At 37.2% G+C, this 18,309-nt stretch overlaps 1 protein-coding gene across 2 annotated transcripts in view; it reads left to right on the top strand.

Moving 5' to 3' along the window:
* The window catches only part of dscama (Down syndrome cell adhesion molecule a), a 116,934-nt gene extending 101,765 nt beyond the window's left edge, over nt 1-15,169 (top strand). The window contains exons 23-33 of one of the 2 annotated variants that reach the window (XM_073829424.1): nt 373-533; nt 651-749; nt 2,019-2,207; nt 2,557-2,847; nt 2,930-3,106; nt 3,297-3,327; nt 10,050-10,165; nt 10,244-10,435; nt 10,520-10,717; nt 10,922-11,224; nt 13,495-15,169. In XM_073829424.1, the coding sequence (XP_073685525.1) occupies nt 373-533; nt 651-749; nt 2,019-2,207; nt 2,557-2,847; nt 2,930-3,106; nt 3,297-3,327; nt 10,050-10,165; nt 10,244-10,435; nt 10,520-10,717; nt 10,922-11,224; nt 13,495-13,844 (2,107 nt within the window). In that variant the 3' untranslated portion in view covers nt 13,845-15,169. The remainder of the gene's footprint in view (nt 1-372; nt 534-650; nt 750-2,018; nt 2,208-2,556; nt 2,848-2,929; nt 3,107-3,296; nt 3,328-10,049; nt 10,166-10,243; nt 10,436-10,519; nt 10,718-10,921; nt 11,225-13,494) is intronic. The other variant, XM_073829425.1, reaches the window with a different exon arrangement.
* The last annotated feature ends 3,140 nt before the right edge of the window (nt 15,170-18,309 follow it).

Here is an 18,309-nt window from a genome sequence, read left to right as displayed (position 1 = left end):
AATATTACATCATACTGTTCAGAAAATCAAAACGGCTTGATAATTTAAACTGTTTAGGTCTATTTTTATGAATGTAGGGCAGTTACATTCTAGTGTAACTGTTACATTCTACACACTGCTAAGATACATTTATATGTAAATACCACGTAAAAGTGAATTTTGTATCCAATGTCCCCTTTAAGACAAACATGAAAACAATGTATATGCTGAATTCAGTTTTATAGTGAAAAACATGCTGCATTGCAGCTCTAGCCTTTCGTTAAGAGCAAACACAAGCATCTGAATACCTATGAGTAGAATCAGTCACTGGGGAATGCTGGGAAATGTCAAACTCTGCCCTCTTCATTGACGATTCACACTGTTTCTCGCCAGTGGGAGCCCGGCCCCTGCGGTCATTGATGGAAGACGCAGTATCCATGGAAATGGCAGCTTCGTCATTAAGACCGTGAAAGCAGAGGATTCTGGGTATTACACGTGTGTCGCCAGCAATAACTGGGGAACGGACGAAATAATTCTGAACCTTCAGGTTCAAGGTGAGGTGTAGAGAGTCAGGCAGGATGGTCACTTTCTGTATAGCCTCCTTTATGTGTCAGTTTCATTTCCTCTGAGTTACTGCTCAGTGTTTCTCACTGTATAAATATCATCTTCAGTCCCCCCTGACCAACCTCGTCTCACTGTGACCAAGACAACCACCACATCCATTACTGTGTCCTGGATACCAGGAGACAACGGTGGGAGCTCCATTAGAGGTGAGCTACTTACACCTTCAGCTGTTTTCCTGCTGGAGAAAAACAAAACAGAAAATGAGAATGAAACTCTGATTTTGAATCTTTCAACTGATCATGATTCAAGAAAAAATCCTTTCTTTTTTGGCATGTTCTATTAAAACCCATCTAGTATGTTGTAGCCTGAATGGCAAAAAAAAAAAAATTAAATGTGATTTTAATGATTTTAGAAACCCAGTCTAAACATTTGTGGGTGGTTTAAAATCCAATGTATATCAGACATTTTCCCCTAAATGAATATCAAATTTAATTGACTGGATATTCCAATTTTACATAATCTTAATATTCTGATTTTACATAATCTGAATATTCCAATTTGACATAATCTGAATATTCTGATTTTACATATTCTGAATCTCCTTTTGCACAGATGGTATATCTATTTGTTATGAATAATCTGGTCCTTTGGTTTTGTATCTATTAAATTCATAAGAAGTAAAAATAATCATACAAGATTACATGTACATTTGATTTGTAAATTATTTAAATTACTAGATTGTCCATAAAACAGCATTACACAGTTGCATGTGTATTTATATATTAATATATATTTTAAAGGAGAAAGTACTTTTATTCAGGAAAGATGCATTAAAATGTCATGGTTTCTATAAAATATTAATAATATTGATAATAATAATAATAAATGTTTCTTGAAAAACCAAATCAGCATATTAGTCACTAAAGACTGGACTAATGATGCATGAGAGAAATACTTTTCTGTATTTTATAATTTTTTTTAAATACAAATATTTTTATTTAACTTTCAAATATATTTATATTACTTTCAAAAACATTCAAATTAAAATGATCTCATCAACCCTAAACTTTTCAATGGCAATGTAAATATAAACCATTTTACATAACTACCATTATATAGCCTACTGTCAATTCTGTCATATCATAATGTTAGAATTTGACACATTTCAATGCATTAGTTAATTAAACAAAAAGTTGCTCCTGGAAACGTGTGTACAGTTGCAGAACCAACTAATGTTTTAATGTGTAAAATACAGCAGTGTCTACAATCCATCCACCCTTGTCACACAAACAGCAACTCTGTTGGTGAGGAAGAAAAGTCATTACTATAGCAACTGATGTGGATGAGCTGGATATAAAGTGCACTGAACAAATAGATCCCATTGCATTGCTTGAAAAATGACAGTCAATTCAGAATCATATAATGAAAACAGAGATTTGTTTTTATTAATTAATTCTGTATCTGTCTTCATGCAGGATATATTCTGCAATACTCAGAGGACAACAGTGAAAAGTGGGGAAGTATTTCCATTAGTCCAAGCGAGCGTTCCTACCGTCTGGAGAACCTCAATTGTGGCACCTGGTACAAGTTCACGTTAACAGCCCAGAACGCTGTTGGTCCAGGCCGAATCAGTGAGATAATCGAAGCAAAGACTCACGGGAAAGGTGTGCATATTGTTTCATGAATCCAATTTCTCAGATAATGGTGTGGAATTGTTTAAAAAGTATTGATCACAAATAGGGGTGGGACGATACAGGTAACTCACGATTCAATTCTGTGGCGATATGTGGCCCACGATATCGATAATATCGCGATTCACAATATCTACGATATTCAATATATTGGAAGAAATTCCATCAACGATATATCACGATATATGTGACTGAAAAAATTAAAAATATCGATATTGGCCGTTAGTGTATCGATTATTTATTGCGACAGAGAGCACAACAATATATTGCAATATCGATTTTTTTTCCCACCCCTAATCACAAACACCATTCCTCTTTTCAGAGCCACAATTCTCCAAAGAGCAGGAGCTGTTTAATAGCATTAACGGAACGTGCGTCAAACTCAACCTGATTGGCTGGAATGATGGCGGTTGTCCAATCACCTCCTTCACTCTGGAATACCGTCCATTGGACAGCCCTGTGTGGACCAAAATGAAGCGTACATCTCTTACGAAAAGCTTCAACCTATTGGACCTGCAGGAAGCCACTTGGTACGAACTGCAGATGAAGGTGTATAACAGCGCAGGGTTGGCTGAGAAACGTGTCAAATTTGCTACTTTGAACTACGATGGCAGTAAGCGAAGTTTGATCACCTTTACAATAGTTGTTAAATTGTTTGCTTGAGCCTTTTAAAATATTAAATGTGTTTTCACAAGGCACCATTCCTCCGCTGGTGAAGACGGCGGTGAAGGACCCGGTGAAGAAGACCAGCAACGAGGGGATGAAGATGATGGTGACGATCTCCTGCATTTTGGTGGGAATGGTGCTGCTCTTCGTCCTGCTGATGGTGCTGAGGAGGAGGAGGAGAGAGCAGAGGCTGAAACGGCTCAGGGGTCAGATGCTTTTCACAGCTCTTAGCTACAGATCAGAGCATTTTTAAAGAGAAGGTGTAGATTCGTAGGCGTAAACACAGACAGCATATGTTGCCGTTTGAGATTTTACTCATATCAGCCTTATTTTTCATGACTCGATAGTACTTCCATTTTCAGGTTATGTTAATCAAGCTTATTTTTTGTTCCACAGATGCAAAGAGTTTGGCTGAAATGCTTATGAGGTAAACAATTTGATGATTTTCAGTTTTGTTTTGTAAAACAGAGCAAAACAAGTCTGTACCTTGCCATCATTTCGTTCCAAACCCATATGATCTTTTTTCTTCTATGCAACAGAAAAAATATATTTTGAATAATCTCTGGGCTGCTCCTTTCCATTTAACAACAGCATAATGATCTAAAAAGCATCATAAAAGTAGTTCATATGAGTCACTGCTCCAAATCTTCTAAAGTAATACAACAGAATCAGTGTTTTGAACACATTCATTGTAATGGTTCCAAAGCATATTATACACAAATGAATCAAACTTAAGTGAATCAAACTCAACATTCTTTTAAAAAGCACCATCAAGTCATTAATTCATATGACTTTAAGCCAGTCTTCTGAAGCAAAACAACAGAATAAGTTTCTTTGAACAGATTCATTGTAATGTACAATTCATGCACAAACTCAATCAAACTCTGTCAGTAATGTATTAAAAAATATTAAAAAGCAAGCACCAAGTAGTTCATATTGATTGACTAAAGCCATACAAAAGGCATACAATCTGTTCTGAACAGATTCGTTCTAACAGTTTCAAAGCATACTATGCACAAATTAATCAACTTAAGTGAATCAAACTCAACATTTTGTTCAAAAGCATTGTCAAGTTCATATGACTCTCTATATGTCAAAGCAAAATAACAGAATACATTTCTTTGAACAGATTCATTGTGATGGACAGTTCAATTACAAATGAATCTCAATGAATCAAATTCTATCAGCACTGCATTAAAAAGCAAGTACCAAGTAGTTCATACGACTCAATATATTTCAGATCTTCTTAAACAAAACACTAGAATCAGTTTATTTGAACAGATTGACTGAAGCTATACAAAAGAATCAGTGTTTTAAACAGATTCATTCTAATGGTTGTAAAGCATATTATGAACAAATGAATCAAACTCAACATTGGTAAAAAGCACTATCAAGCTTATATGACTCACTATATTCCAAATCTTCTAAAGCTAAACAACAGAATCAGTTTATCTGAACAGAATCATTGTAATGGACAGTTAATGCACAAACGAATCAAACGTCAATGAATCAAATTCTATCACCACTGCATTAAAAAGCAAGTTCTAAAGCATATTATGCACAAATGAATCAAACTTAACTGAATCAAAACTCAACATTCTGTCAAAAAGCACCATCAGGTGATTCATTTGACTCACTATATGCCAAATCTTCTGAAGCAAAACAGCATCAGTTTATTTGAACAGATTCATTGTAATGGACAATGAGTTTGATTCATGCACAAATTAATCAAACTGTATCAGCACTGTATTCAAAAGCAAGCACCAAGTATGAATTCCAGTGAAGATCACTGAATTCCAGATCTTCTGAAGCAGTGCAATAGAATACGTTTTTTGAACAGATTCACTGTAACAGACAGTTGTAAAGGACTTTATAGAGAAATTAATCAATAATAAATAGAATTGTGTGATGAATAAACCACAAAAGGCTGTCGCTCCCAAGGTTATAATAGTTTTGGATTTTTCATTAGTTTTAGTTTTTATTTCGTTTTGACTTTTTGTTTTCAAATTCAGTTAGTTTTAATTCGTTTTAGAGGCAGATTTACTAGTTTTTATTAGTTTTTATACTTTGAAATTGCTTAGTTTTAATTTAGTTTTTATTAGTTACAGTGTTAGTTTTAGTTTTTTTTTTTTTTTTTTAAATTAGGATATTTGTCAGGTGCATGATTCGCGGACAGACTATTGACACGTGACATCACAGACTACGTGGTGCCGTACAGGTAAAACACTAAATAGATTTTTATTTCAACCCAAAAGGCTTATGTTGTAATAGTGGCGGCCCCCAAAGGTAAATTTAATCAACTTAGGGTTGTACTTAATAGTGCTGTTCGGGCACCAGACAAGGCAAAGATTCCAAATTTTGCCAAATAAAAAAAATAATACACAACACAAACATCAGAAGGAAAGAATGAAGTGGAAAACAATATATTTACTTTTTTTTTTTCGTTTTCACAGCATTAATAAAAAAAAAAAAAAACATAATTCATTGAGAAAAAGGATTTTCACTTGCTATATTCAAAAAGTCCAATAGAAAGTGAAACCATAAAAAAGAAATGTCTTCCTACTAAAAAAGCCTCCTACAGACAAAAAGTGTCTGTTTCGTTTTTAACTCAACTGGAAACTGTCTTAAAGTTCACCGTTTTCACACATCACAAGACAAAAATCAAAAATGAGAAAATAAATTTAGGTTCGATCAGTTTGCAGTGTGTGTTGTGTGAGTGCGGGAGCGTGAGTTTTCGTGCAGTGTGATTGTTTGTGTGTGCATCTGCTGCATGAAGCAGGCAGCGTCTGGTCGGCCAACCAATTTACAGGCCGGGACACAAATCTTTGGAGCTTCAGCGGAGTTTTATCAGAAGAAGAGAAACTATAGCACCTGCGGCAGGCGAACCAGGCTGGACTTAAGTTGCAACCGGTATTAATGCACCACCAATTTTCTCCGATGTTTTGGCGTTCACACTCGGTCTGCGCAAGCAAACAATCCAACACCTTTGGTCACAGTTTCTTTCAGGTACCGTTTCCTTCACGTTTTTTTCCTTCCGCTCACTCCCGTTTTAATTAGTGGGCAAGGTGCAAACGCCGGTATTCATGGGTGCCAAAGACGTCACTTCCGCTATGCTCGCCGCCATATTTGTGTCCGATATGACAACAGACACAGCGCATCTAAATGAGATTTAATAATAAATTGAAATAAGAAATTACTTTTTACTACTACTTCCCACACTGTGTATCTGACTTGATTGAATGTTTAGGACAAAAAGTGTACGTTCACAAATAATCATTGTGAACGTAGTCGCTCGATGAAGGCTTTAACAGACCTTGAAGAATCCTCTGCCGGCTGGTCACTAACTTACTTCACAGCGAACGGGACTCGCGCTGACGGCACTTATCCCCTTACAGTCCGCGCTTAGATTTCGGCAAATTAGTTTTGGCAAATGCAGAGAAATGTGATTATTGACAGTGGTGTCAAAAGTATTCACATTCATTACTCAAGTAGAAGTATAGATACTAAGATTTAAAAAGACTTTTGTAGAAGTTGAAGTATCAACTCAAGCTTTTTACTCAAGTAAAAGTATTAAAGTACTGGTTTCAAAACTATTTAAAGTAAAAAAGTAAAAGTAATGTAAGGAAAAAAATGCCATTGAGGACAAAAGCTTAGGCCGCGCCACAGGGGCATATTGTGCATTACCCCACCTCCCCAAAAAACATTTCTAAAGGCCATAGTGACTATGTTATATTAAAATGTTAATGTTGAAAAATTTGGAATGCACTAGGCTACCTGTTTTAGCTGCATATTTGCCCATTGAAAATAAATGCATTTTATTACAATGCAAATACATTAAAGAACCATAAATGTGTACTACTGAGCATTAACATGTGTTTCTTGGAGCGGAAGATATGATCATTAGTTGCTGCCTATAAGTATTGTTATCGCAACATTGTCAATCGCGTTGTCAATCGCAAACGTTTATTTATTCAAACGACTTTCTATCAAACTACCTACTATAGCTTCATTTGCAGAGGATGAAGAGAAAGCACCCGTTTGATAAATAAGCAAGTAGTAGAGAAATAAGAAGTAATCTTTTTTGAGTAATGACCCTAACACTGGCTATATCCTTGCTGGAGTGCAGGGCTGGACTGGGGTTAAAATTTGGCCATGGACAAATCCAGCCCTTCCAGCCCACAAGTTCCCCCGTGAGTTTTGTTGGATTATAGGGCCTTTAATTAAAGTAAATAAATGAATGAATAAAACAGGACAGAATCAAATAATGTTAGATACTGAATTCAAATGCAACTTTTATTAATAATTTATCAAATTAATAATGCATTTTTGTCACATAGAAATGCATGCAGTAAAGCATTGATTTTGAGCTAGAATGCGGGACTTTTATTGCTAGTAAATTCTGTAAAAATTACTTACTTTTGTAGAACACAAAAGATATTTTGTAGAATGTAAACAAACATATTTGTTTACCCTTGATTTCTACTCTATAGACACAATTTTTGAATTTCTCAAAGTATCTTCCTTTATGTTCCACAGAAGAAAGAAGTTCAGGATTGAAATTACATGATGTTGAGTAAATAATGACAATTTTTATTTTTGGGTGAACTGTCCCTTTAAGAACTTTAATATCTGTAGTAAACACCTCATTTATATAAGGCACTGATATTTATCTTTAATCAGTCTCTTACTGAATTAACATTTTACTCCAATTAAAATGAATTACAACTTAACATTTAAAAAGATAGAAATTATTGCTTAAAATCCAGATATTAACTGACTAGTAATAGTAAGATGACGTCACAAGAATAAAATTACAATGGTTATGTTTTTTTTTTAATTATTCATAATAATAAACTATGAAATTTTTAATAGAACAAAATGACAGTAATTATGTATTGACGTTTATCACTTTACCTCCTCATGCAGCTGTTTTCAGCAGCCCAGCAGATACAGAACCTTTAACTGCCTAACACCATCCTGTGTTAAATCTGAATGCGTCAAGCAACTTCAACTTGCGCTATTTATCACTTTGCATCGCGCTGTGCGGGTGACTGATTCTGCCACTTCACACTTTTGGGGTATTTGCAGTTTTGAATGTCATTTAAAATAGCGCATAACATGCGGGAGGTCTGCCTCTCTTCGGCGATCGGCCCACTACTCCACCGGCCCACCGGGAATGTCACGGTTCTCCCCGATGGCCAGGAGTGTGACGTGATTTGTGTCATGTCACGTGCAGGTGTGATGGATCGTGTACAAACCAATAGGGTGTCGGAATGGTATATATTTATACTTCTCATCCAACCACAACCAAATTCACTCTATGTGGATGGCGCGATTTATCTGGATAGGTTTTTTTTTTAACGATGACATGAATTAAAACAAGCCGAAAAGAAATAGGAGTAACGAGTCTATTTTTAAAATGTAAGGAGTAGAAAGTACAGATAATTGCGTGAAAATGTAAGGAGTAGAAGTAAAAAGTCGTCTGAAAAATAATTACTCCAGTAAAGTATAGATACCCAAAATTTCTACTTAAGTAAGGTAACGAAGTATTTGTACTTCGTTACTTGACACCTCTGATTATTGAGCATAAGACCAACATCCAGCAAGTCAAGAAAACATCAAATTTACCTAATGGAAGACGTCTTTCACGTCTTGTGTATTCCTAAACCTGGATCTCATTATTGAAGCACAAATTCAAGCACCAAAAGCATGAGATTTCTTTATTTAAAATGTGCGTTTTTATTCATTCAAGCTATATGGCTAACATTTTAGTTTAATTTAGTTTAGTTTATTACACCACTTGTGCAGCCAGTCACAATTCACAATGGCACCATTTACTCGGGATGATGGTTTGTGTGTAACTTGTGTGCCATTTTTGTATGACAAATAATTTTAAGAGTAACTGTACATAAATAGTTTCAGCAAAACAAATATGATTATTTTTGAGAACCTTTTTACATGTATATACTTTACTGCAGGCGTTGTAATGACGAACGCTACGTAGTACAATAGTTTAGCGTTTATTATTTAATTTTCATAATTCACTAAACACCGTATATTCTAAAACACCTTCAACTATAAAACACTCTTGCTCTTAAGCCAAATATACACTGAAACAAATAATTTACGGCATCTGGATGTACTGTAGGTCACTATTCTCTGCATTAGCACTGTTTTGAACTTGCTGTTCGAATGCTTTCTTGTTTACTAAATCTTTGGACTTTCGAATTGATCGGTTCAAAATGATATAATTGCAAAAAAAAAATGCTCTTCTTTTCATTTTAAGGCATTATTTTCATATTAATGTACTGATTCACAATCTTAGTCAATAGTTAATTATTATTCCACTACTCTTATTGTGCCGAAAAAAACACCCTTGCTGTGAAAAGCACCTGCGTGAATGACACCGGTACGCTAAAGACTATATGCGTACCGACCCACTTCAAGCACTGCTGAGAACGAATAAAACTGTAGTTAGGTTTTTTTCTGATGACTGTTGTTACAGCGTACAGAACAACAGATCCCGGGCATATTGTATCCTTGTTGTGAACATTCTGGGAGTTTTGTTGATCTTCCTCTGGTAGTTGTGGCTGCTGTGACCATAGACTGAAACAGCTAGCGCGGTCACAAAAATGGCGGCGATAAAGCACAGTGACGTCACATGGTCCCTATGGATAGATTTGGATCCATATCGCCACAATGTATTTACAAAGACGAAAACGAAAGACGTTTTTGCTATAATATTAGTTAGTTTAAGTTAGTTTTCGTTTTTTTTTTTTTTTACTCTCGTTTTTATCTTTATTTCAGTTAACGAAAATGCTTTTTCAATTCTAGTTTTAGTTTTTTCGTTAGTTTTCGTTAACTATAATAACCTTGGTCGCTCCAGAAGATTTTAAAGATTTAGGATGTTTTTACTGTGACTCTTTTGTACTTTATTAAGTTTGACAGTCCTTGGTTGCAATATTCTTACATTATATGAAAACAGCAGCTGGAAAATTCTTCAAAATGTCTTATTTTGTGTTCCACAAAAGAAAGTAACCATATAGGTGGGTGAGCAAATAATAAACTCTTCCTTTGATGGCTCACGTGTCATGCTGACCTTGTACAAGCGGAGATGTTATTCACAGGCTTGTTTGTGTTCTCCTCCAGTAAGAACACAAGGCCTTCAGATACCATGAACAAACAACAGCAGACCCTCCGCATGCACATCGACATTCCCCGAGCGCAGCTGCTTATTGAAGAGAGGGACACCATGGAAACAGTGGGTGAGTCGTGTTCGCTGAATCATATTCAAACCTAAACATTTATCTGAGAAAGAACGATACTATCGGGGTCTCTAATAGTTCCATCTCTCCCTTCCCTGTTAGACGACAGATCAACAGTGCTACTGACCGATAACGATTTCGGAGAAACTGCCAAACAGAAGTCAGCCACCGTCACGCACTCTGTCCACTACCAGTCTCTGTCGCAGGCCACCGGCCCGTTGGTGGACGTCTCTGACGTCCGACCTGGGACGAGCAAGAGCAGTCTGTCCAGTAAGAAAGAAGTTCTTAACATATAAATAGAAGAGTGAATATGTTATCATGCTATATACCAGAGCATTTCGTAATCGTTCCCAGATCCCACAGCTCGCCGTACAGCTAAAGCTGGTCCTGCCGCCCGTAACCGCTATGCCAGTCAGTGGACGCTGAATCGTCCTCACCCTCCTGTCTCCGTCCACACTCTCAGCACGGACTGGAGGCTGGGAACACCCAGAGTGGCCGGTTCGGTGGACAAAGAAAGCGACAGCTATAGTGTCAGTCCATCACAGGACACAGGTCAGTCTACTACTAGCCTATCATATTGAGCTTTTGGCTTCTTGTTGGCTTGATACATTGTTAGAGTTGGGTACATCAGATATTTTAAATATAATGCTATAATGTAATACTTTAGCGATTAAAATCATATCAAGTATCATATCAAAGCTAATACATGCTAGAAGTGCCTATTGTTAATGATGAGTTCTGACCCGCTGTGTTCAGACCGAGCTCGCAGCAGCATGGTCTCTACTGAGAGCGCGTCTTCTACGTACGAGGAGCTGGCCAGAGCCTATGAACATGCCAAGATGGAGGAACAGCTACGACACGCCAAGTTCACCATCACCGAGTGCTTCATCTCAGACACATCCTCAGAGCAGATGACTGCCGGCACCAACGATTACACGGACAGTCTGACCTCCAGTACACCGTCAGAATCAGGCATCTGCAGGTTCACTGCCTCACCACCCAAACCCCAGGACGTCTGCAGGGTGATAAACATGGCCGTACCCAAGGCCCACAGACCAGGTGAGACTACTGCTGGGAGGTTATGACTCTAAATTTAATTCAAATTTGAGTCATTCTTAAGAATCTTGCGTTAATAGGAAAAAAAGCTGGTGAAGCTAGGATTTAAGGAATTATATGCATTCTAAAGGTGAGGTCACATTTATTGTCTTTCGATCCAGTCATTCTGATTTGAATAATTTAATTCTAATTTATATGATCCAATGCAGATTTCACAACAGTTTCAAGTTGGTTGTCGCTTAACCAACATAGAGCAGCTTGGTTTGAAAGTGACTTCTTTCTAGAGCTGTGCTTAATTCTTTTCTAAATTATTGTCAATGGATCTCTCACTTGCCCACAAAATTTCACTCATTAGACCACACATTAAGCCTATTATACTGCCTTCTAAGATTTATCCAAAATCTAAGGCAGAATTGCATGTTTTCTTTGTGGATGAGACAATGGAAAAAACAGTTCAATCTCATTAAAATGACAATTTTGCACAATATTTTTATACACTGTGTACTTTTAAGCTTTTTAGAGTATTACATTGTTAGATTATCAAAATTCAAATATCAGACTCAATTTAAATTTAATTGTGAGTAGAGTTTCACAGCGCTTCATGAGAAGAACATGTTAATCTTGTAATATGACCCAATCTTGCTCAGCATAAGCTGGTTTCTTAGTCGTAGCTGGTCCTCCAGTCTGGTTAGGATAGTCTGCGGGCTGGTTTTGGGCACTTCATAGCTAGTCTTAGACCAGATAAACCTTGTAAACATCAGCTTGGATAGACTCAATGACAAGGTTAAACCATTTAAGACCAGCTAATGAGCTTGTTAAAGTGTATTTTTTGCAGAAAGAAAAAGTGATGCTCATGCTGAAAGCATTCTACAGCATTTTAAAATGCTGACTTTAATACTATATAGAATGTAGAAAACAGTATGTCAGAATTCATAGTATTCAAAACGGTTTTGGGCACTTCTTACCTGGTCAGACTTGGAGACCAGCTAAAACAGGTAAACAGCAGCTAGGCTAGACTCAGAGACCAGGTTATACCATGCAAGTCATAAGGTGTATTAATGTGTATAAATGAGGTGGTCATGCTGAAAGATGCAAAAAAAAAAAAAAAACATCAACCACTACAACTTCCACACTATAGAATGTAAAAAACAGTACGTCTGAAAACGTATGTCAGAATTAATAGTATTCAAAACTGGTTTTCAGCACTTGACCAGCTAATCCAGGTAAACATCAGCTTGGTTAGACCAGGTTAAACCATCTTAGACCAGCTAACAGGTTGTTTAATGTGTATTTTTTGCAGAGAAAAAATGAGGTGCTCATGCTAAAAGATAATAAAATACATCAACACAGTATTCAAATATGCCTACTTCCATACTATTTAGCATGTGAAAAGCAGTATGTCCGAAAAATTTAAATAGTCAGAATTCATATTCAAATCTGGTTTTGGCCACTTATTACTTGTCAGACTGGGAGACCAGGTAAACAGCAGCTTGGCTAGACTCAGAGACCAGGTTAAACCAAGTAAGACCAGCTAACAAGGCTGTTAAAGTTTTTGCAGAGAGAAAAAGTGGTGCTCATGATGCAAGAAGCTATCAACACAGCATTCTGATATGCATACTTCGATACTATACAGAATGTAGAAAGTACATCTGAAAAACAGTATGTCAGAATTAATAGTATTCAAAACGGTTTTAGGCACTTCTTACCTGGTCAGACTTGGAGACCAGCTAAACCAGGTAAACAGCAGCTAGGCTAGACTCAGAGACCAGGTTAAACCATGTAAGACCAGCTAACGAGTTGGTAAGGTGTATTTTTTGCAGGGAAAAAATGAGGTGGTCATGCTGAAAGATGCTAAAAAACATCAACACAGTATTGGCTACATCAATACTATATAATATGTTAAAAACAGTATTTATAGTATTCAAAACCGGTTTTAGGAGACCAGGTAAACCAGGTGAACAACAGCTTGGCTAGACCAGGTTTAAACCATTTAAGACCACCTACCAAGCTGGTAAAGTGTTTTTTTTTTTTTTTTGAAGGAAAAAAATAGGTGCTCATGCTGAAAGATACTTAAAAAACACAGAATATGCGTTCGAATATGCATACTTCCAAACTATATAGAATGTAAAAACAGTATATCATAATTCATCTGGTTTTGGCCACTTCTTAGCTGGTCTGCCTGCATGGGAGACCAGGTAAACAGCAGCTTGGCTAGACCAGGTTAAACAATATTTTAATGGTTGCTAACAAAGTCTTCTTTGTTTATCCTGCAGGAGGGGAGCTCGTACACCTGCCTCCGTACCTGCGGATGGACTTCCTTTTGAACCGGGGTGTGTCGGGGTCTTCTCGGGAGGCGGCGATGGGCCAGGCCTGTTTGGAGCCGCAGAAGACCCGCTCGCTGAAGCGCCCCGCCCTGCTGGAGCCGACGCCCATGGAGGTGCCGACCAGCAGGGACGTGCAGCAGTGGCAGCCGGGCACAGCCTCGACGCTTCCGCAGAGGGAGGCCGGGACGGACTTGGCGCAGGCTGCCAAAATCAGCACCTCCCAGGAATCACTGCTGGACTCCAGAGGACACTTAAAACAGACCAACAATCCCTACGCAAAGTCCTACACACTGGTATAACAAAGATCGGACAAAAATAAAACATCAAGAGCAAAAAGCGAACTCTTCATGCGCGGTTGTATATACGTTTCCACTTCTACTCCTAACAGTTGCTTTATTTTATGCTTTTTTAAACAGTGAATACACTTCTTAAAGACAGCTTCACACACCCAGAGATTGCCAAAATGATTTTATTCTTCTTATTATTAATTACGATGACCATGATGATTTACTAATTTACTTATTTTAGCAGTTAGTGTGCACAAACTAATGAATGGGAACCTATTTTGTTTTTGTTTTTTACTGAAATTTCTTTGTGTAATTAGTTTGAGATAAAGCGTGAGAGTGATTTCCATTGGTCCAAAGTCGTCACCGTTCCGTTTCGAAGAAATCCTGGGAGTGCATGAGGACGAACCAATTTAAGATGAAGATGACAGTACGAATACCGACCGCTGGAGGGTCCAGCCCAGAATTTTTTTGACTACGAAAATATTCAAATGTGAAGATTTCGTATTCTTATGAGTATAAATATATAAAAAAATATATATATAAAATGAGAAATCACTTTTATTTGTGGGTATTACAGGGAAATTTTTTGAATTGGTTAATAAAGTCCTTTAGTCATGTTTGCACATATCTTGTTTAACCTAGAAAAGCAAGTCTTGATTGATGATTATTTGTGTTCCATTCTCTAATGGTGCAATATGAAAACCCATGAACCACGTTTGCTTTCTACTGTACTGTATCTCGCCCATGACGTGAGCTTCTGAGAGCCAGAGCGAATGAAATGCCAGATTCAGGTGTAAATCAGCTGCGGTGGAAGCAAAGGTTGATTTAGCATGCTGCATGGGGGGGAGACCGGACCACCTACTGCACTGACAGTGTGGCTCTGTCACCTCCTGTGTGTAGTGCACTAGAAAGGTGTCTTCAGGGCACGCTCTCTCTTGTCTTCATTAGATTTATTTTTGCTGCATTGCAGACATGCTGCACTACAGGGAAACTGAGACAATCTAAAGAGATCCCCTAAATGAATAACAATTATGATGATATTCATAAAGAACCACGAGCAGTTCTGTATGATTATGGGCCGTATGGTAGCAATATGTTATTGTTGCCGCTCTGCACCAAACTGTCTTGCAGGGAGAGTTATGATGAAGAATTGTGAGATGATATTTCGCTATATTTGATTAGATAAATCTATTGTCCTCATTATACTCATTTACAAATGTTTTTTTGTTTCACTTTTTTTTTCTATTTCCTTTTTTTTTTTTTTCAACAGAGTGCTCACAGTTGTGACACTCCAGAAAAGATTTTCCATGATAATCCTGTCGACTAATAAAAGGTTGATCCCCAAACGAATCTGGCAGTTTGGTTAACGCTTTTCATTTTGCTGTGGGTTATAAAGGGAGCAGCGCGGATGTGAAGAATGGTGAAAATGAACAGCTTAATATCCAAACCGAGATGGGAATCGCTTTAGAGAGATGAACTTAAAGCAATAATTCACTCCATTTATGTCGTTACAAACCTTCAGCATTTCTTCTTTTGCGTTCCACAGAACAAAGAAAGTCTTACAGGGTTTGGAAGGACTTTAGGGTGAGTAAATGATTTTCATTTTGGGTGAACTATTGGTTTAATCACAGCAAAGACAGAATCACTGTTCACTGGATGAATACTAGAGACATTCAGATTTGGAAATCATACTCAAATGAAAGACAGAGCTCACCACACGTCCTCCTGAGAAGAAGCAGAACTTTCCTTTCCTTGTTGGTGTGCTGATTTTCCTCAGCTACGGTGGCCCAAGGGGGGCAACAGAACATTAGCAATGCAAACAAAAGTTAGAAATAGTCACAACGAAACTGAAATAAACCACAACACATATAGTCCATATCACAATGGAAATAAGCCACAAATTGCTGAACTCACAGTGATTATATGTGATGACAATACCAGTCATAAGTAGCAGGGGTATATTTGTAGCCAAAAATACATTGTATAGGTCAAAACTGTCTATCTTTTTTTTTTTAATTAGGCCAAAAATCATTAGGATATTAAGTAAAGATCATGTTCCATGAAGATATTTTGTAAATTTCCTACCATCATTTTTTATTAGTAATATGCATTTCTAAGAACTTTACAACAACTTTAAAGGCGATTTTTTTAGTACTTTGATTTTTTTGCACCCTCAGATAACAGATTTTCAAATAATTGTATCTCCGCCAAATATTGTCATATCCTAACAAACCACACATCAATGGAAAGCTTATTCATTAATCGCATCTGTCAGATTATCTATAAATCTCCATTTAAAAAACTGACTCTTATGACTGGTTTTGTGGTCCAGGGTCACATATGGTATATGCTGGCTTTTCAGTAGTAAAAACTGCAGTTAAATATGGGAATTATCACTCACAAATTTTTGTAATGATTGACATAGCAATGGGCTGAACATTAAAAAAGTCAAAATAGAGGTGCAATAAAGAAATAGTTTACCTAAAATTAAAACATTTGCTCAAAATGAACTCGCCCTCAGGATTAAGGCCATCCAAGATGTAGATGAGTTTGTGTTTTCACCAGAAGAAAATTGGATCCTCTGCAGTGAATGGGTGCCGTCAGAACGGGAGTCCAAACAGCTGATAGCGACTTCAGTCCATCAACATCTTGTGAAGAGAAAAAAAAAGTGTTTGTAAGAACAAAGTACAAATCCATCTTTAAGGCATTTTAACTTTTAACTAATGTATCGCATCTTGCTTCAATACTCATAATACATAATAATGCGGTCATCTTTGAAATGCTTACGATTAAATTTCATATTTTAAATCTCCAAAGAAATCCAACAAGAACTGTCTCATAAATATGGTTCCTTGTGCTCCAATAGCGTTAAAAAAACGCTTATTTTTCCGGCTAGATGAGCCAGTGCGCATGCACAGTAGCCTACTGAGCGCATGTCTTAGAGCACAGATTGTTTCTATAGCAACCGGGACTTCTAACGGCAGCTGCAGTGACGCACTGACTTTACTAATCAATGATTGGCTCTTTCACTAAGAAGGCGGGCTTCGCGGCCATAATGAACGTTGCATTTTTCCCCATTCAAAACTACAAAAGTTACATGTCCCTGTTACCCAAAAATTAACCACACAAATAAAACCAAACAAACTATAGTTAATCTATGGTAACAACGAATTCACCATGGTTTTGCTAGACTAATCATAGTTTAACCATGGTATTTGTAAAAACTGTGGTTATACAAATGGTAATCAATATGACAAAAAAACATGGTTAATACACTTTTACTACAATAAAACCATGGTTAATTTTCGTAAGGGAAGCGACATTATGTCAATTTCAGACATAACTATGGTTTCTTATTTCTCATAGGTTTTACAACAGCGATTTCGGAGTTAAAACTAAAATCAGGTCTGTGGTTAACGTTAAATGAAACTTAAAAACATAAATACCACCACTGGAAATTCCCGAGAGAACCTACGGCTCGAAAATGCTAATTCTCCTCCGTAATTCAGGAGTCCGTTCTCCGTCTGACGTTAGTTGGCGGAAAAACAATTAATTGCGTTGTTTTGATCTTTTGTTTGCTATTCTAATGTTGTTGAGCCCCTCTAGACCACCATACCTCGCAGTCTGTCGTTTGGCGAGCGAATTCCCGTGCGGCCTTCAAAGAGCGCGAGCGACTCTTTCAAATTGCTGTATTGATTCAGAGCCTTTCAGTGAAGAGCCGGAGACAGCCGCTCTTCCTGGAGCACTTGGCCAGAAATTGGTTTTATAGTGCTATGTCAGCCCGGTGGGTAATGGGGGAACACGTTAGTCATTGTGACAACTATATTCTCCATCTTCGTCTTGAAGTGCGCAACAAATTAAGCGTCGCTGGCACATATTTATAGACGGCCCCTCTCAGTTGTTATTAACCATCGTCATAAATAAAGCTGCAGTGTGCTGAATTCTGATCTCCCTCAGAAACACACAGCTGTCAGCAGCACAACACTGGTGGCGTCTGAATGAAAAGAACCTGGCTGAGTTCCTCATTCTGTTTGGTTAATCTTCATTGCATCAGCTTAAGAATAATTTGGTTGTGAGCTCAATGGAATATTGGCATAGTGCGTAGTATACTGCAGTTTTATTAAAACGTGTGAAAATGGGAAACCATATTGTGCAACTATTATTATTATACTTTCTGAGGCTTCAAGGCTATAGAAAGAGATGGTCTAGTAAATGTGCATGGCTACGTCATAAATGTTTCTGTTAACAATCCGAGAATGTTGTACCAAGACTATTTTCTCTTAACATTACAAGAACCTCAATCGTGTGCAAATAACATAAAAAAAATTCAGAGAATGTTGTTCTAGGACTGTTTTCTCTTAACATCACAAGAACTTCAATCGTGAACAAATAACATCAAAAAAGGTTCAGAGACTGTTGTTCTAAGACCGTTTTCTCTTAACATTACAAGAACCTCAATCGTGGACAAATAACATAA

Source organism: Garra rufa, chromosome 23, assembly GCF_049309525.1.
Source record: "Garra rufa chromosome 23, GarRuf1.0, whole genome shotgun sequence".
Taxonomy (NCBI): domain Eukaryota; kingdom Metazoa; phylum Chordata; class Actinopteri; order Cypriniformes; family Cyprinidae; genus Garra; species Garra rufa.
Note: the sequence above shows the minus strand (reverse complement) of the source record. Positions and strands in the feature narration are given on the sequence as shown.